This window comes from Mus musculus, chromosome 8 (assembly GCF_000001635.26).
Source record: "Mus musculus strain C57BL/6J chromosome 8, GRCm38.p6 C57BL/6J".
Lineage (NCBI taxonomy): Eukaryota > Metazoa > Chordata > Mammalia > Rodentia > Muridae > Mus > Mus musculus.
In genome coordinates this window covers 122310686-122329348 of record NC_000074.6, presented here as the reverse complement: position 1 = coordinate 122329348, position 18663 = coordinate 122310686, and the positions used below count along the sequence as shown (strand labels likewise).

General features: G+C 55.7%; 1 protein-coding gene across 3 annotated transcripts in view, besides 7 other annotated features; it reads right to left on the bottom strand.

The window, feature by feature from the left end:
* The window catches only part of Zfpm1 (zinc finger protein, multitype 1), a 56007-nt gene that overhangs the window by 8514 nt on the left and 28830 nt on the right, over positions 1-18663 (bottom strand). For all 3 annotated transcript variants that reach the window (XM_030243422.1, NM_009569.4, XM_006530851.4), the window contains one exon: positions 5516-5649. In XM_030243422.1, coding sequence (XP_030099282.1) covers positions 5516-5649 — 134 coding nt within the window. The remainder of the gene's footprint in view (positions 1-5515; positions 5650-18663) is intronic.
* Positions 6147-6626: an enhancer, noted in NCBI's record as "Zfpm1R14 preCRMcc fragment". NCBI's record gives its function as "erythroid enhancer when transiently transfected in human K562 cells, and when stably integrated in mouse MEL cells" and the evidence as "EXISTENCE:reporter gene assay evidence [ECO:0000049][PMID:17038566]".
* Positions 6147-7560: a biological region, named in NCBI's record as "Zfpm1R19 and Zfpm1R14 erythroid cis-regulatory modules".
* Positions 7356-7560: an enhancer, noted in NCBI's record as "Zfpm1R19 preCRMcc fragment". NCBI's record gives its function as "erythroid enhancer when stably integrated in mouse MEL cells" and the evidence as "EXISTENCE:reporter gene assay evidence [ECO:0000049][PMID:17038566]".
* Positions 9613-9879: an enhancer, noted in NCBI's record as "Zfpm1R10 preCRMcc fragment". NCBI's record gives its function as "erythroid enhancer when transiently transfected in human K562 cells, and when stably integrated in mouse MEL cells" and the evidence as "EXISTENCE:reporter gene assay evidence [ECO:0000049][PMID:17038566]".
* Positions 14155-14411: an enhancer, noted in NCBI's record as "Zfpm1R24 preCRMcc fragment". NCBI's record gives its function as "erythroid enhancer when transiently transfected in human K562 cells" and the evidence as "EXISTENCE:reporter gene assay evidence [ECO:0000049][PMID:17038566]".
* Positions 14155-16086: a biological region, named in NCBI's record as "Zfpm1R13 and Zfpm1R24 erythroid cis-regulatory modules".
* Positions 15687-16086: an enhancer, noted in NCBI's record as "Zfpm1R13 preCRMcc fragment". NCBI's record gives its function as "erythroid enhancer when transiently transfected in human K562 cells, and when stably integrated in mouse MEL cells" and the evidence as "EXISTENCE:reporter gene assay evidence [ECO:0000049][PMID:17038566]".

Sequence of the window (18663 nt, the reverse complement as noted above, 5' to 3'; positions counted from 1 at the left end):
TTCAGCTCCCGGCCCCCGGCTCCTCTGTTCAGGTGTGTCTAGGTCAGAGAAGAGCCCTGGCATCTGTCCCACTCGCTGCCCCTCCAGCCATCATTTGTCTCTCCCTCCTGGCTCCAACTCTCCCTCCCCCCAGCCCTGGATGACATCAGCCACTTTAAATTCTCCTGTGGATCTGAGCCTGCTCCTGTTCCCCCAACAAAGAGGTCAGTGTCCGACTCTGCGGGCTGATAACCATCAGAAACCATCAGAAACCATCTCTGAGACGACTTTATCTGCGGCTGTTCCCAAATCTTGCTGCTCATAAAGCCGTTTTCAGGGAAGGTGAGCCCTCTCAGGTGGGCAGCTTGCTCCAAAAATGGTATCCCACACTGCTGCCTGGGCTTCAGGTCCCCATATGCTGGGGACTAGTGCTGGGGCCTGTGGTCACAGGGTGACTCTAATTAGGCCCTCTCTCCTGCTGATCCACCCTCCTTCCACAGTGATAACAGCCTATGGCTCCTCTCTTTTCCCCAGATGCCCATCGCCCACTTCATAGGTGTAGGGTTGAGGCTCACCGAGAATACACGCTGTGTACACAGGATTAGAACCAAAGTCTAAGAAGCTCTGCCCACCCCACTGTCACTGCTCATCCATGTACTCGCCCCTCAGTCCCTGAAGGCCAGCTCTGTGCCAAGGGCTAGAGACACAGTACATAGTAAAGGGGAAGGAGCAGGGCCTTTGAAGGGCCAGGGACAACAGGGGACAAGGGACCAGCAAGAGTGAGCTTGGGTTCATGTTAACTGCATTTCGTGTTGGGAGGAGAGCAAGGACGATGCTGGCCATCTCAGGCAGAGAAATGAGGGCAGAGATCACCTGCGGGGAGAGTCACAGGCGCATGGCTCATGCCATCCCTGCCAGCCATCCCTCTGTGTAGGGTGGGCCCTGCTGCTCACCTCCTGGCCCCAGCCTTTTACCTCAGGGTGGCTTTGGGGCCCAAAGATGGAGCTAGCTGCAGGCAGGTCTGAGGCCATAGCTGCTGCAGCTCAGGAGCAGATGGAGGAGCCTGAGGAGGGGTGGGAGCCTAGGATATTTTTTAAGCTTCTCCCTTAGCTGACGGGGAAACCAAAGATGGAGAAGAAGGGGGCTCAGGCCCCCACAAAGCCAAGAGCAAACCTAGACTGGGCCTGGTGACTGAGCCAAATGACACTCCTGACTGTCCCAGTCTCTATGGACTGGGCAGAATGGTGGCTTCACAGATGTCACCAGAATTGTGAGAGTGATCTTATTTAGAGAAAGGGTCTTTGCATATTTCATATGAAAATATGAAATCACCTGGAACAGGGTAGCCCAAATAACAAATGACATAAAAAAGAGAAGGTACAAGGGGAGATGGAGCCACATGAAGACCAAGAGTCCTGGGGCCACCAGACGCCTCAGGCAGCTCTGCCTCAAAGAGCACAGGACCTACTCTGCCCCTTAGGATAGTGGCCTCTGTCTTCAGCTATGACAGAGTGTACAGGGTGTGGCACTCGGGGTACATCTATGCCTGCTGTCAGGTTACAGCAGACAGCCACTTTCCAGCTGAGGTTTCTCAGGCTGGGCTGCTGTCTCTTTAAGGCGGGGCTTGGAATGCTTCCCCAGGCCAGTGAAGCAGGGCTCAAACTATATTTCACATCTGGGTAGAACAGCAGTGGGCACAGCTGGGCTGCATGCCCTGGAGAGGAGATGCCTTTCCTGGGTACCCTCCCTCCCTTGTTACACAAAGATGGGGATGGAAACCAAACTTCCCCAGCACTCCCTCAAGTCCCAGTAAGGTGAGTTTGGGCTAGCCTAGGCTCCCTCACTCCATCCCCAGATGAGAGGACCTCAGGCCATTAGGGACTGACCTAAAGGCTGGTCCACATGAAGTCACGCAGTCTGGGCCCACTTCAGCCTTTCTAGCATCTTTTCTTTTTCTTTTTTCTTTTCTTTTCTTTTCTTTTTTTTTTTTTTCTTTTGGTTTTTCGAGCCAGGGTTTCTTTGTGTAGCCCTGGCTGTCCTGGAACTCACGCTGTAGACCAGGCTGGCCTTGAACTCAGAAATTTGCCTGCCTCTGCCTCCCAAGTGCCGGGATTAAAGGTGTGCACCACCACGCCCGGTTCCTAGCATCTTTTCTTAATGCATCTGCCACCCCGCTCAGCAGTCACGGACCCTCCCCTGGCCTCACTGATGCTATGGTGGCCCCTGGCCAAAGTAAGCAAGCTGAGCAGGCAGACCAACATAGGCAGGCTGGGGTGAAGGGCTGTGCACTCACATCCACCTATGCATCCCTCCACGACCACACTTCTGTATCTGCTCATCGACTCTTCCACCCATCCATTCATCCACTCACCCCCCCACCCTCTATCTGATCACCTGTCCATCCACACATGTGCCCATTTATGAATACACATGTACACATTCACTTATCTACCAACCCACCCGCTATTCATTTATCCACCTACCTAAAATCTACTCATCTTTCTATCCATCTGTATACCATGTATACATCCCATACCTACTCACCCACCCACCCACTCACCCACTTTAACATCCTTGACTCCCTCTCATCATTATCCACTGTGAGCTGTGACCCTAAGGAGGCTTTTCAACTGCCCTCTTACAGGCATGCAAACCATAGCGAGCGATAAAGACAGGACTACCAAATCCACTCAGGGCTGTGTGACTCAGTTTCCTTCCTGGATACTAACCCTGGACATCTGGTGTGGGTGGGAGTGTTAGGGGGCATTTCCCTTCCAATTTGTCCCCATGGTGAGCAGCCCCCAGCCTAAGAGAAGCCCGGGAAACAGGCCCCATATCTACATGCGCCCCCTCCTTCTTCTCTAAGGGGAGAGGAGGAACTGCCTGGTGGCTGATAGGGCCATGGGGCAGGAGGCGACTTCTTCCTTAGGCTGCAGGGAGAACTGGGACCCATCAGCCGAACTTGATAAGAGCCCGCTGAATGTTAGCAAAAATATTTAGACAATAAACGAAGTATCGCAAAGGCGCCCATATCTTTCAGAAATCAATCATCTGTAGCGTGTGTCTGGACGCTTGGCGCCAAAGCGGAGATAGTGCCTTGCTGGGGAGATAAGGGTTAATCAAGGATTTAATTCTGTGAGATAGAGGGGAGAGGGGAGAGAGGGAGGAGCTTCCTCCCCGTCTGAGAGCCTCAGAGGCAGGGGCTGCACTGCTTTGGCGGCGTCTTACACCTTAGTGAGGATTCTCCTTCCTGCCTTCCCAGGCTGAGCCGCCTGGGACAAAATCCAGGAGCTGAGGTAGCAAGGCCTGGGGCTCCTGTGGACAGGGGGGGGGCTTGCAGATGGCGGGAGAAGTGTTTGAGCGGAGCTGGGGCTGCATCTTCCTTAGGTCTCTGGAGCCCAGTGACTTGGGCCAGAGCCTCAGAGTCCTAGCTTTGTCATCTATAAAATGGGGACTTTGCAGGCTAGCGAGATGGTTCAGTGGGTAAAGAGGTTGTGGTGCTAAGCCTGGCAATATGAGTTCAATCCCTAGGATTCATAAGGTAGAAAGAGCAAAGCAACTCCTCTGAGCTGTCCTCTGAGATCTACATGTGTGTGTGGGCATGTGTGGATGGACAGACAGATGGAGAGGGAGGGAAGGAGGGAGGGAGGAGGAGAGAGAGAGAGAGAGAGAGAGAGGGAGGGAGGGAGAGAGAATATGAATGAGAATGAATTTAAAAACTTAGAGACAGCAGCCTGCCTCCTAGGACTGGAAGAGACAGACACAGGGCATACCAGGACCTGGTTCCCAGGCCTGGGCAGACCTGCCTTTGCTCCTTTTGCCACATGTGGGTTTTCCTGACTGAAGTCTGGAGACAGGGGCTCCAGGTTCATGCTTGCATACTGACTGACCAGTGGCAACGGTCTCCAAGTCTCTTGCTGTCCACAGCCCACATGACACACCCACCCGGCACAGCCACTTTGAAAGCCCTGGCTTCCTTCCTACAGGACCTTAACTAGCTGTTCTATGACATTCCTCCCTGGACCTTGGGCCCCTCTCCATTCTCAGGCTCTACCAAGTATGTACAGGGTCAAGCACCACTCCAGATCTCTCCCTCTTAATTCATGATGCTGCCAGCAGGCAAGGGGATCAACTCCCACCTCACAGTACAGCCTGGCTCTACATTCTCTTTATAGGCCTAGGCCTAAAGCAAGCCTCTGTGTTCCATGTGACCTGCCTGGGACCCCAAGGACTGAGGAAAGAGTGGCCCTGAGCAGGAAGGATCTGCCTGGGATATAGCAAGCAGAAACCCCAAGGTGGACATGTTTGGTCTGAGCTAGCTCCTGCTCTTACTGGACAGTCTGGGACAAGTTACCTCTCCTGGTGGCTGGAAGACTGTATGGCCAGGCCACAGGCCTCAGTCGGTGGTGTGTTTGGACCCAGTGAGCACAGATTCTGACTCACCACAAAGGGTTTTGAGTGGTGGTGGTCTACTGCTCCCTACCTGCCTGTCTGTGGACTGCATCAGTCTGTGCTTCTGAGATATTTCTGAAGGTGAGTCTGCGAGTGTGAATGTGTGTGCAGCATCCTGGCCTCTGGGTGCTAGGGAAGTCTCAGCCTTCCCAACAAGGGCCCTCAGAAGGCAGCCATGTGCCCTCAGACCAAGGAGCCCAGAAGCATGTGACACTGGCCAGCCAGTGAATATCTGTGATCAGTCCACACTCTAAATCAGGAAACAGGGCCTACCCGACAGTATCTGGCAGGGAGACATTTCATCCTAGGATTGACAGGACTAGCCAGGAAGCCTAGGGCTGGCCCTGGCCTTTGCCATCATAGGCTGTGGACATTGTACAAACCTCTCCAATCCCTGCTCATTTGCTGCCTACATGGCTGCCCTATGTTTGTACCCAGGTCTCTGTGTCCTGCTGTCCTTTTCCAACTGAAATGATTTCAAAAGGAACCCACACATTCCAGCAGGAGGAAGCCGGCCTGACTTGCCACAACAGAAGCGGCCTCAGAAGCAAGGCCAAGACAAACGGCCGCATGGCTGTGTGGGGAAGGAGGCTGCCTTAGGAACTCTCTGCCAGCCAGGGCTGCTGTGGTGAGCAGGCGGCTGCAGAGCTGGGAAGCCACGCCCACCCAGCACCTGCTCCCCCCACCCCGTCAGAAGCCACGCCCACCCAGCACCTGCTCCCCCCACCCCGTCAGAAGCCACGCCCACCCAGCACCTGCTCCCCCCACCCCGTCAGAAGCCACGCCCACCCAGCACCAGCTCCCGGGGACAGAAGGCCAGGCTTCCTTCTACAGCCTCCCCTTCCCTCCCAACTCAGTGGGTGCCTGTTCCTTACAGCTCACTTCCTTTGGACCTTCTTTTCTCTGCTGAGCTCCACTACTGCTCCTCTAGGAAGTCCCCCTGGGATCCCGAAGCACAGTGCTACTCATTGCAGACGCTCCCCAGGAAGTCCCTCCCTTTTACCCTTGCCTCTTTGGGTTCCATCAAAGTTCCCTGCTGGAAAGGCACGAGGTTTGCTTGGCCAACTAGGGCTCAGCTCCTTACCGGTTCTTCTCTCTCAGGGGATAAGGCTCTGGTCTGGATGCTCCCGTAGAATGGGCCCCAGGATAGGCCCTCAGTGAGGCTCAGCCGGGCGCGCACGCACCTCTGCCCATCCTGCAGTGCCAGCTCCAGCTCCTCTGAGGGGAAACAAATGGGTGAGTGGCTGCTTGGTGACCCCCAGGACACTTCTGTCCCACAGCCCCCACTTCCGGCCTGGTTCCTGGGGAGCCAACCCCATGCTGGGTTGTAGAGACACCATGAAGACCAGGACAGGCAGGCTACACCATGGCTTGGTCACAGTCTGCAGAATCTGTGTGTGAGCCACACTCTGCGTGCAGGACCTTGTGTGCTAGGCTGAATGGCCTTTCACAAGACATCACCCATGACTGTGAATGTCCTTTGCATGTGGGAAAAGGTCTGCAGGCATGACTAGATTAAAGATCATGAGATAAGATCACCCTGGATTAACAGGTAGTTCTAAATAAAAGACCGTGTCCTTAAGAAAGGGAGGTGGACAAGACAGCCAGAAGGTGTGGCACGTGAGGCTTCTAGAACTTTTGGTAGGTTGTGGTCTGCAGAGCACAGGCAGGGGTAAAGAACTCCTTGGTTATAGTGATCAGTGTTAGCTGAGGGACACAGGGACACCTGGCCAGCCGCTGTCCCTACTTGAGCCTCTATTTCTTTAAATGACATGGTCATTTCCTCAAAGGGTGGTACTTCCCCGGGCCACACACCCTCTGCCCCGTCTGCCTGCTACCCGGGCTGCCAGCCGATGGAGGCCTCACATGGCCTGGCCTGGTCCCCTGGCCAGAGCACTGTGGCGGCCCCACTTCCTGGAGCCCATCAGGCAGGCTGTGGCCTTAATGGGCGCGATCATCAGATAACTGGCCAGCTAATGGTGGAGATAAGGTGTAAATACGCCAGGAGGCCCCGTGGAGAGCTGTAACTGGGCCTTTGTCTTCCCGGGGCTGATAAGAAGGCAGTGGGCCAGGACTGGAGGCCAAGGAGGCCTGTGCCCCTTTATCAGCCTGGGAGTGGGAGAGGGGCTGAGAGGCCAAAAGGCTCTGCACTTCCTCTGCAGCTCACCCAGGACACTGTCCTGGTAAAGGGCTGACCCACTGGCTCCCCCTCCCTCACCTTCCCTTGCCTCACAGGGCATGGCCCAAAGCTGACACCGGGATGGTCGGTACCATCTGTAGGAGCAGGGCCAAGGCCTGGGCAGTACTGTCCTAAGGGATGCAGAGAATGGCCCCTGTGACGTTTATTCCCAGTGTGGGTAAGAAAATCGAGGCCCCAAGAGGTCCACTGCTGGCAGGAGGTGTCAGGATCCAAACCTGGCACTACTACAGGGCTGTTTATCTGTTGTTGGGACAGTGACCTGCCAGCCTCCCCTGGCTTTTTTGCCTATGTCTACGTTCCGCACATAATGGCCCCCAGGACAGAAATGGAATTAAAGAGTTCTCTTGAGAGTCTGTGCTTACGGCTCAGCCACCCAGAGTCCCACCCTGGTGTCAAAAAGGAGACGCGGATCCTCCATCCTGAGATGGGTGTCCCTGGACCTTGAGACAGACAGTTAAGTCACCTAGTCCCACTTCCATTCTGTGTCTAGAACAGTCCTCGGGATGGGGCCTGGCCCCTTGCAGGAGCTCCCTGTTACAGCGGTACCTTCATCTGAGGCTGTGTCCTCATAAATTGGGGTACCTGGTAGGGAGGAAGTCCATGCAGGTTGGTCTGAGGGTGTGGTATGACACGGGCAGTTCCACAAGACACACCTGGCCATGATGCTACCTGTGGTGGCCAGGGCCTCATGGACAGCCTGGGCTCCCAGCTTGCTTCCAGTCCCCCTATGGGGAAGGAGGCAGTCGGGTGCCATCGCCTCGCTCACCCACCGGCAAACGGCCCCGCACCCTAATCAGAGTTCACGGCCATGGCCCAGGCTTCCAGATAAGAGCACGGCTGGCATTTCCCACGGCAGCCATCCCATCCTCTGGGTATCATGCACCGCCAGAGAGGGCTGGTTGCTGATAAGGGCTGTGGTCCCTCTCCCAGGGGGGAAGCAGCACACTCTGCACTCAGGGACTGGGGGACGTCTGGGATAGGTGGCAGTGTACAACAATCACTATGGTAACATGCCTCTCTGGTTCAGGGCCCAGGTCAGCCAGTTAGAGGGACAGATTGGTAAGGGGAGGGCAGCTGATCTCAACCTCGGCTCACCCCAGCACCTTGTTCAAGGTGACCTCTGCAATTGTGCCCGCAGCTCTGGTGACAGTCAACAGTCAGTTACATAGATAACCTAGTTCCTGCCCCAACCCCTTGCAGCGGAGAGAAGGCTAGTACCCAGCAGATGCGCTCCTAGCGGGTAAAACAGCACAGGAAAAGTGGGGTTTGGAGGAGCTGTTCTTTCACCAAGGACCCCGAGACGGACAGCACACGGAGGAAAGCCCAGGGTTTAGGGATGGGTTGCCACTGGGGCTCCACAGTAGTGACAGAAAACCTGGGCTGGATGTGACATAATCTAGTCTCTGGGTTTGTGGCACACACTCACTATCACAGAGCTCTGAAGGGTATCTGGGGGCAGGGATTGGGGTCACAGTCTCTCTCCTGGGGATTCTAGAAACAAGTGTCTAGATGCCCTCATGGGCACAGGCGGCTCCACAGTGGGCTGTCATGGTGGCTTCCAACCTGATTCCGGCCCTGGCCACCTGTTCCCTCAGCTGGAGGATGGATAATGTGCTTTTGTCTGTTAGAAACCTTGCAATCCGACCGTGAACCCTGGTCCCATTTCTGCGTCACAGCCCAGCACCAGACGTGACTTGCAGGATCCCTCCAGGCATACTTGGGAAGCTGAGGCTCAGAGAGTCTGGAGTCTGCATGGTGGGTGGGATCCCACACTTTACAACCTTGGTACCCATCTGAGGGATGGTGGGAGGGAGCAGCTGGCTTCTTCCAGGTCTGAAATTTGGTGCCTTTGGCCTGGGCTTCCCTATGCTTCCCTGGTAAGCCCTTGACAGGAACCAGGCTGACATTTCAGGCACTGGGTCAAGGGCTCACTTATTCAGGTAAACAATGGTACACACTGCTTCCCAGGACACGTGCTGGGACTTAATTGCATTCCCCAGCAGCATCTTCAAGGAACCTAATGAATATTTATCTGTTTACAACGTTAGTCATGCATGGCCTTCACCGCATTCATCTCCCAGGAACAGAAAGAAACCCCCCACCCCCATCCACTTCCTCACCTGGAGCCTGGCTGGGGTGGGGGTGGGTGGAGCTGGCCATTGGTAGGGTGCTCTGGGGGGCAGAACTGGTGTTCAAACCAACAAGCCAAGTCCTGCCATTACCCTAGTGTCTGTGTTCCTGTCCTGCCGGGGCCTCAGTTTACTATGTTGTAGAAGGGGTGTATATATAGTCTGTCGGCTAAGCGGCTGTGTTTGCTACAGGGCAGAGACTAGCTTCCCAGGTGGCACCCTTGCCCCTGGAGCCCCTCAGACCTGACTAGAAACGCTTTACCTTGAAACGCAGAGGTTTCCATCAGCACGCACAGCACTGCCTAGTGCTGGTGTTGGCCTCTCTCTATGGAGGCGGAGAAAGCCCTGGGATGCCTAAGATCTGTATATATGTATGCCATATGTGTGTCTAGGGGCTCATAGAGAACAGAAGATGGGGGCAGATTCCTTGTGGCTGGAGCTTCCTGACACAAGAGCTGAAGACCAAACTTGGGTTCTCTAGAAAAGTAATTAAGTGCTCTTAACCACTGAGCCGTCCCTCCTCCTCCCCAAGTATGGCCTGCCCCCCCATCCCACCCTGCCTCTTTCTCTTTTGGTTTCTCCAGACAGGGTTTCTCTGTGTAGCCTCCACTGTCCTGGAACTTGCTCTGTAGACCAGTTGACTTGTACACACTAAGATAGATCCGCCTACCTCCACCTGGGATTAAAGGCGTGCATTACCGCCACCTGGCTAACTATGGCCTCTCTTAAGCCCTGACCTCAGAGTACCCTTCTGATAGGACAGTCACCCCGGTTTTCCCATGTGAGCAGCGCGGCTGGGTTGCAAATCTACAACAGGAGCCTGTGGTGTGTAGGAACGTCAGCAAAAAGCTTCCCCAGCTCAAATGGGCCAGGCCCCTTGTGCCAAAGACCAGGGCCTCTGAAGCACCAAACCAGCCACCCAAAGCCCCCACCATGCCCTGTGGGGTCTGTGGTTGGTGTGTGGGTGCCCACCGGCTCACCACCAGTACCTACTTATCTAATCAGCCCATCGTTCCCGCCAACCCGCCCTGTGGCTCCCACGGGGCAGCTGGGGCGCGGCCCCTATCGCAAGGATCACCCTGTTTGCTTTTGATAAAAGTCACAGTAAAGGAAAGAAAAAGGCATGAATGGGGAGGGAGGGAGGGAGGGCAGCCCCAGTCTGGTGGGGTCTAGAAAATTCTGCAGGTGTGAACACAGAACAGTGTAGGCAAACTGTGTAGCCCAGAGGACATCAGTTCCCACTAAACCAAGGACCCGGAAGGGCAAAAGATGCCCTAGAGTCACACAGCAGGGGATGGAGGGGTCAGAGAGCTGCTGGAATGTGTTCCTGGATCAAGCCACACTGAAAGGGAAATCTGCTGTGAGAAGGGGCGTGTGTGTTATACCTGCCCTTGCTCAGGGTCACTGTCTGCTAAACAGTTTTTAAGGAAGATGGGATGGGGGTGGGGGAGGCATTGAAAGCAAGCTTGGAGAGGTCAAGGGACTTTCCAGAGGTGACATGGCCAGTAAGGAGAGTTCAGCCATCTCTGCTTTCTTCCCGGCATTCTGCAGAGGGAGAGGATGGCACCAGGCAGATAAGCTGCAGAGTGACAGGCGCCATGGACACAAGCTTGACCACCACCTTCAGAAGCAGTGGCACGGAGGGCTGGGGTGAGATCCAAGGGAAATGGGGGGGGGGTCTCTGCCCCGCCCCGCCCCACCCCGCCCCTCGGGAGGTAGATTCTGACTTTGCAGAGTGCCTATAGCTGCCAGTCACTAGGAAAATGGGGATCAGTAAGCTGGATGGAGGCCACCAGAAAGCTGGGTTCAGGACCTGTAAGAATGCGATCCACTCACACCAGGAAGCAGCCCTGCTCTGAACCACTCTGTCCACTTGTGGCAGCAGCAAAGGTGCTGGTGCAGCTGGTGCAGAGCAGGGTCCACAACGCCTTAGGGTGGGCTGCTCCCAGGGGTGCTGCACCAGAGCCTGTATTTCTCTCCTCACTCCGCCCAGTCCCCTCCCTCTCGCCAGTGTCACTGTTCTCAGTGGCTCAAACCTCAGAGGAAAGAGGTGTCTAGCTTCGTAGACTGCCAGCCCTGAGGGATATTCTGGGCATCATGTGCCCCAGACCCAGGAGGGTATCATGCCTGGGAGACGGGGCAGCTGACCTCAGGAGTGGGAGAGTACCCCTGCTTCTGTCCCCTATGCACTTCTCTCCGTAGCCATCCAGCCCCTCCTCCTCAAGTCCTGCCACCACTCTGGTGGCCCTGGGGAGGAAGAAGCCAACCTCAAGCTTCCTGTCCATCAGAAGGGAGCAGGGTAGGGTATGTGTGTGTGTGTGTGGTCAGTCTGGCCTAGGATTAAGTCACTGAGAACCCCAAACACTGGTGCCAGGTGGAGGAGGGCTGGTCCAAGGTGCTGAAGTCCTGCCCCTCCAGCGACTCCGCAGCCCCTCCCTGGTCTCTGGGACTGTGCTTGTTGAGTATTGATTTTTTGACATGGAGCAACAGCCAGCCTTTATCGGCTGGACCCTGGCCCTTACTAATGGCAGATCTGGGTTCATCTGGGAAGAGCCTGCTATGGAGGGTGGGGCTTTTCCTCCCAGGGGGCCTCTCTCCGCCTGGGGCTTGTTCTGGGGAAGGGTTGGCTCTCACAGAAGGTGCATCGATAGCGTGTAATAGGTCAAGGGATGCCAGGTGGAAGGCATCTCTTGCTCATCCCAGGACCCTGTATGGTTCAGAGCCAGAATTCTAGGTTCTTGGAGGGAGACACCACCTTTGTCCCTTTAGGGCACAACCAAAGCAGCCAGACTAGCAGGAGGAACCATGGCAACGGTGACCTGTGCACCCACTCACCCCTCAAAGGACACACCAATCCCTTGGAGGATTGTGTACCATGCCAAGGCAAGGAGCTCTTTTCTACGCAGCCGGCATCCCTGAGGAGGCTGAGGCATGGTTTCCTCCCCCTAGCATAGGGACAGAGCTCTAAGCTCTCAGCTTAGAGCCCCCACATCTCCCTGCCTACTTATGATGGCACGGACAACCTGGTCTTGCCCAGAGCTTGGCTTCACCTGGCTCCAGCTCAGTGCACCCACCTGCCTTATCTTCATTCCATTGCTCTCTGGGGCCACAGGTGCTGGTCTGAGCGGTCAGGGTGGGTATGAGGGTCTGGGAAGTGGTGGCAGTTGCCAAGCTGACAGTGAGGTGGGAGCTGGGGAGCCAGTGTGTCAGGGCACAGCTACCACTTAGAGCACACTGGCCTTTCAGGGCCTGAGCACACAGACCAAAGGCCCCTACAAAGGATGTACAAGACTCCCAGACACTCTGAGTTTCAAGCCTCTGCCTCAGGGTGAGTTAGGCTCTGTGGGGGATGGGAGACAAACAGGTTTAGGGACTTGTTAGCTTTTCCTCGGAAGAGCCATCTGCAATAGCCTCTGCCTTCAAGGCTTCTGTCAGCTTGGAGGCCGGAATCACATCAGGACACTGGAAGTTCAAACCCAAGCCTCTGACCTGGCTCTGTCCTTCCTTAAGTTCCCTGACGGGGAAAGGAAGAGGGATGACATTGTGAGGGGCTGGTAGGCATTCAGGAAAGGGGAGCACAAAGCAGGCTGGTCCTGACCTACATCCATGTCTCCTGCGGCAGCTCCCTGCTGGCCTGGAACTGGGCAGCCAGCGGTGGCTGGGCATTGGAGCTTGTCCCGGGGCACCTGTCCCACCTTCCCACAATCTACAAGTGACCTAGAATACATCGTGACCTGGGTTTGGGAGACTCTGCAGTTTGGTGGCTCTGTGAGTGTCAGTGGAGCATGTTGGTCAAGCCTGCTGGGCTCAGGGACTTCTTACAGCATCCTGTGGGGTCTGCATCTGTTAGAACGACTTCTGCTCTCTTCTGTAACTCTTTTTGCCCCAGGATCAGGTTTCTCTGTGTAACCCTGGCTGTCCTGGAACTCACTCTGTAGACCAGACTGGCCTCTAACTCAAAGATCCACCTGCCTTTGCCTGTCAAGTGCTGGGATTAAAGGCATGTGCCACCACTGCCCAGCTCTTGTAGAAAATTTTTAAGGTCAGAAGTGTCCTCTGGCTTCACTACAATGGCCATCCTCACCGATCTGCTGTCCACACTCCTGGCTTTCTGGATAAATTCCCAGAGCTCTGTCAAGTCTCTGCTTAGGCAGCAAAGGACTATGATAGGCCTTGGCTAGTGGTCCCCAAGTCACCCCATAGCACCAGATATGTGTAGAGGACACGGGGGCTTGGTGGCTTGAAGGACGAATCCAAGGCCTGTGGTGATTCCAGAGGACCCAGATAGCCCAGCTGGGGGCAGGGCCGGGTGGGCAGAGCCCCCATGAGACACAATAAGGTATGATAGCATCTCGCCTCATCTCAGGCCGCGCTGGGCCCTTGCGTGCAGGATATGACCAGCCCTCGAGCCGACGGCGGCCCCTTTGTCCCATCTCTGGGGACCGATCTTATCGGCTGCGTCCACCGCCTCCATAATGGAAAAAACGCAGCGAGGAAATCAAAAGTTACGCACAGAGATAGAGAGGTAATAAATAAATAAATAAATAAGGAGCCATTGTGGCTATGGGGAAGGGGTGCCTCTCAAAGAACAGCAATGTCACAGGGCTGGCAGGGGGTGGGTGGGGGTTGCTTCCTGGCTCCCATCTTGGGTCTCACAGGAGGGTCTCATAAATGCTGCTCACACAAGGGCAGTGCTACCCACAAGTAAGCAGAATTGCCTCAGTTTCCCTTGTGGGACAGCAAGAGAGAGGAGGGAGTATGTCCCAGTACCTGTATGTCTCAGTACCCGTGCGTCCCAGTACCCGTGCGACTCAGCACCGTGGCTGGACCCTGGACCTGTATGGATCCTAGCCGTGGGCACAGGGAAGTGCAAGTTTACCCACTTTGCCTGCTCCGCCTTACAGCAGTCACCCTGAGAAACGGAAGCTCTCTGGATGAGGAAATCACGGCTACCAGTCAAAATGAGAGGAATGGGGATAGAAGCCAGGGCCACCCCATCTTATTTCTACTAGGTACTCTGGTCATGGTAGAAATGGCTGGGGCAAATGTAACTCTAGCCAGGATGGGGCATGACAGCCAGAAAATAGCAAGTGAGGTGGCAGTCAGAGCTGGCTCTCACACCTGTGGTGATGTTGCTAGCAAGAACAATTTACCAGCAATGGCCACAGTTAGGGTACCTGTGGCCAGTAAGCCAGCGGCAGTGTTAAAGTCAGTCACACGCTGGGGCTCAGAGCAGCAGCACTGGTGACACAGGTGGCACCATTAACCACGGCCTCAGTGACAACAGCTGTTCCTCACCGAACACACAGCCCATGTCGACCTTATAACCAGGGAGGGGACAGGAGGGACACTGCTGGAAGACAATGGTTGTAGCTCCCCTGGCAAGGCTGGGACCTGCCTGGCTGATGTCGGGGCCGGCTGTGGGGCTGCTAGCTAGGCAGGAAGCTGGTGGGAGGGCGGAGAAGGAAGTGACTTGATTAGTGCCGCCACCGAGATAGCCTGCCCTGGCCACAGACAGCAAGTCCGGAAGGGGGTGAGGTCAGTGGGCCACACGTGGTGGGCAGCCAGGCCTGGGGCCCCTCTCGGGCTCCACCTGCACTTCCCACTGGATGTCCTGTTGTCTGTCCACTGCCTACAGTGTCTACTGAGAGCTCCTTGGGATGAGACTTTGTGGTAGGCAATGGACTCTCCCAAGAGGCCTGCTCAGTTCTCCCCAGAGCTGTCCATCTTGTCTGCCTCAGTTTCCACATCTGTAATGGGGTACCACAGTGCCTCCTGCTGCCTGGAGAGTATACTCTCGTGTCTTTTGAGAATTCGTCTGGGCTCTGTTTTTACCCACACAACAGCCAATGGGACCTGCTCCCAGAGCAGACCCATCTGTCACACCTGGTCTCCTACTTCTCCTGATGCTGTTACACCAGCTGTGCCTTTGGACCATTCATCAGGAGTCAGAAAGAACTCTGCGAGAGTCCTGGGCACTGGACCACATAGCTACATCCCCATGTCTTGGCCACTTTTCTGTCCCTTGGTGATTGGCTGCCATTGTAGCTGCTGCTCACTCAGATGAGGTCCTCAACCCCAAGATGTGTGGCAGGACACATAGCATGTGTCATGGGCCAGATGCTCACTGTATGAGAAGAAAGGAGGAGGGGGAGGCAGCATGGGGAGGAGGGCAGTTTGTGAGAGTCCCCTCCTTTGCAGTGTCTGAGGCCCAAGGCTCAAGAACAGTTGTTATGGCTAGCCTAGGACTCAGGTGGATAGAGCCAGCAGGCAGCCAGGGTGCCCATCCCCACCTGCCAGCCATCCCCCCATGGCCCATGCTGACCTTAGGCTATGACCTCTAACCCTTGTTTGCAGAACAATCACTTGCATACCACCATAGTGCCCCCCCCTTGATGGGGTCCCCTACCTCTGAGCCCCCTTCCTCCTCACCCTGCAGTGAGATCCAGCTGTGTACACTCAGCTGAGACTTATCATGGTGTCTTTTGCTCCAACACACTATCACTGGGTGGCTGGTGGTGTGTTGGCTTAGGGAGTCTCACTCCGACGCCATCTAGAATCATCTCTGGCCTTGGACTCGGAGGGTGGTTGTATTTCCTATACATTCCAGGAGGTCAAGGCCATCCTTGTGTCTTTCCAGGCCCTGAGGGTGCCTGTCCCCCACCCCCAAGGTACTCAGTGACTATTCAGGAAGAACATGCCCGATGAACATGCCCGACAGTAAAGATACAATTTCCTTAGGTCTTTTCACCATGTTCTAGCTTCAGATTGTTCATAGCAACCCTGGGGTCTCAGAAAAACAGGAGTCTTCAAAGGGGTTCCAAGGTAGTAGGCTGGGCTCTGAAGCTGACCCCAGAGTGACCCCTATCATCTACCAGTGCCCCCTCCCCTGCTGACTAATCTTAGACAAACAGGCCTATCACTTGCCACGCCAGGCCCCATGATAACGCAAAATAGCTGGAATGATTTTTCCCACCCACACATGCAAGCCAGTCGGTTGTGGGGAGGGGAGCATGGCCAGCTATCGGCCCATCTCCCAGGCTGTCCATCAGGACGAGCAGTCCTGCCTCGGCCGCCAGATAACAGGCCTTGAGGTTCACACAGAAACCCCGGGCCTGCAAGATTAGTCAGCCGGACACAGTCTAGATAACAAGTTACCGCTCCACGGGAGGGAGGGGTCCTGTCTCCTGGTTCCCTGGGACCCTAGGCAGGATATCTGGCTGGAGCCTCCGACAGGAAATGGCCACCACCACCTCCTGTGGCCCTAGCAGCAGCCCCTTGCACCCCGAGACCCCAGGATGCTCTACCACTGATCCGTTCTCCCAGGCAGGTGATCAAAGCCGACCAGTGCCTTTCAGCATCTTCACGGTGCAGCCAAGAATTCTGGGCCTCGGTGTGGCTTGGAGGTGAAGTGCTTTCCTGGCTAGCTTGAGAGCTGGGATCCCATCCCCAGCACCACAAGACAAGGCTGTGAGGGCTGGTTGTCCACAAGGTCTATGGCTCATAACCTGGACCCTGACTGTCTGTGCCCTGAACTCTTACCCCCGTGTCCCCTCCCCCCATTACCATAACCCTAAGGCTCCATTATGCCATGACCCCAGTGCCTCAGGACCTCTGCACACCCAGCTCCTTGCCTGAATACCTCCCTGTATCCTAATGTGCCTTTCAGCCGTCAGCCTAGAGATGGGGTCCTCTCCAGTGCTGCCCCTTGCTCTCCCACTTGGCCTTGACACCCTGGCACCCCCTGTACTGGCTGACACTGTTCAGGGACATACTGGCCTGATCCAGGGCCAGGCTTCTTGGCCCTGCCTCTAGGAGTTGGGATGGGCTGATTGGCTCTTGCTCAGATCATAGCAGCTCCTGGAAAGAGTTCTGGGCTCCAAGAAACTCCTGGGCGGAAGAGACAACAGTTCTTCCCACCCTAGCTGGGCTCCCTCAGGCCAGGACTGTGGGGTCAGCCAGGAGCCTTGGTTTCAACTGTCAGGAGCCACAGGGCTCCCCTTCCCTGCTCTGCTTTGTCTGTGGAGCTTGGAGGTGGCAGACTTACAGGTCCTAACTCTTCCTAAGGGCCATGTGCTCCAGTCACGTCTTTTCCAAAAGTGTGCATGGGAGGGTGCTGCCCCATTCCTAGCCAGTGCTCTCCCCTTCCACAGCCTCCTCAGGATTTGGCCAGATCTCCACCTAAGCGCCTCGACACTCCCATGGCATGCCTGTCTATTCTCTCTGTCCCTGGAAGAGGCTGGAAGGCCTGCCTGCCTGCCTGCCCATCTATCTGTCTGTCTGTCTGTCTGTCTAGACCCTCCCAGAAGGCCAGGATGGGGCTGTTCATCTAGCCTGTGTATCCTCACATGGATTCGGGGCAGTGAGCCTGGAGGGCTTCAGGTGGCTCTCCTGATGCCCCTGCTTCACCTGATGCCCCTGCTTCACCTGGAGGGCTTCAGGTGGCTCTCCTGATGCCCCTGCTTCACCTGATGCCCCTGCTTCACCTGGAGGGCTTCAGGTGGCTCTCCTGATGCCCCTGCTTCACCTGATGCCCCTGCTTCACCTCCAGGGCTTCCAGAACTGAGACCTGGGTCCTGCCTGGACATGGATGGTCTTGGGTCACCTAGCACGGTCACATGGGGCTAATGTGCTTGGGGTAGCCTTCCCAAGTCACTCTGATGGCCTCTTGCTCCCCTCTGCCTTCCCCTTTATAGTCTGCCTCAAGTTCAGGCTCTGCCCCTGGACCCTGCTCTCAGACAGCAGTGACTAGAATAAGCTCTGGGCTCAAGACACCCATAGGACAGAAGAAGGCTGCTGAAGTCCCGCTGACCCTTGTCCCCACTGCTAGCATTCCTACTGACAGCTAGTGGAACACTCTGGGCCTCTGCACTCATTTTATAGGAAAGCACACCTCAGGGATGGGTTGGGGCCACCATAGTGACTCAGTTGCCCTTCCAGACAGACCCTCAGAGGAGGCTGGAGAGACTCATTACAGATGGAATACTGGCACAGGCAAACAGCACACAGTTGGTGTACTGATGGCATGCATGAAGCCTTTGGGGGCACCTGGGAAGGTTACAGTCCCTCTGTGTCCCAAACCTCCCCAGTTCTATGTAGTCCTTTGGAAGGAACTGGGTGGTCTATCGATTCCTTTGCTGAAGCTGGCCCTGGAGGAATCCCTAGAAAGAGGACCCACTGTGATACCTGACAGCAGTCTCCAGCCCTCCAGCCCTGTTTACTTTTGCTCCTTTGAGCCACTTGCTCAAGACCAGGCAGGGTGGGGGCTGGGGGAAGGTGACAGGGCTGGTGTGTTTGCAAGTCTCCTGACTTTAAGGGCTGGTGATAGGAGGCGTATGACACTGGGGGCACCAAGCTCCTGGGACAAGTCTCCACATGCCATAGCAAGGTGGCCATGCAAGGTTACAGATTGACTTCCAGGCCATAGCTGGATTTGAAACAGCCATCACTCTTGCAAACAAAGTCATTTCAAAGATGACAACTCCGACTCTCTCCTTCTAATCTATCCTTCCTCCCAGTTAGAATTCAGCCGCGAGCTGAGGGAAGCCCAGCTTGGGGCTCAACCTGGGGAAAGTTTGTGTAGAGTTCAGCTCTGGACCAGAGTGGTCTGTGGCCCATCAGGCCCAGGGTGTGTCCCTGCTGTGCCTCAGGGACACATAAGCCCTCCCGGCTCAATCCCCTCACCTGCTGGGCCCAAATCCACAGGCCCTGGGCTACCACCTCTCTACTCCCGCCTCCTTAGACTCATGGACTGTTCTGGCTCCAAGTCCTCTGGACCTTGCATGCATTCCTTTCTTGTGGGCTCCCCTCTCTGGCACCTCAGGCCCATCGTGGTCACCCTCAGCCTGCAGAGCCCCGAGCAGGGCCACCTGTTTTGTGCACTTACGGGCTTTGGTCACATGC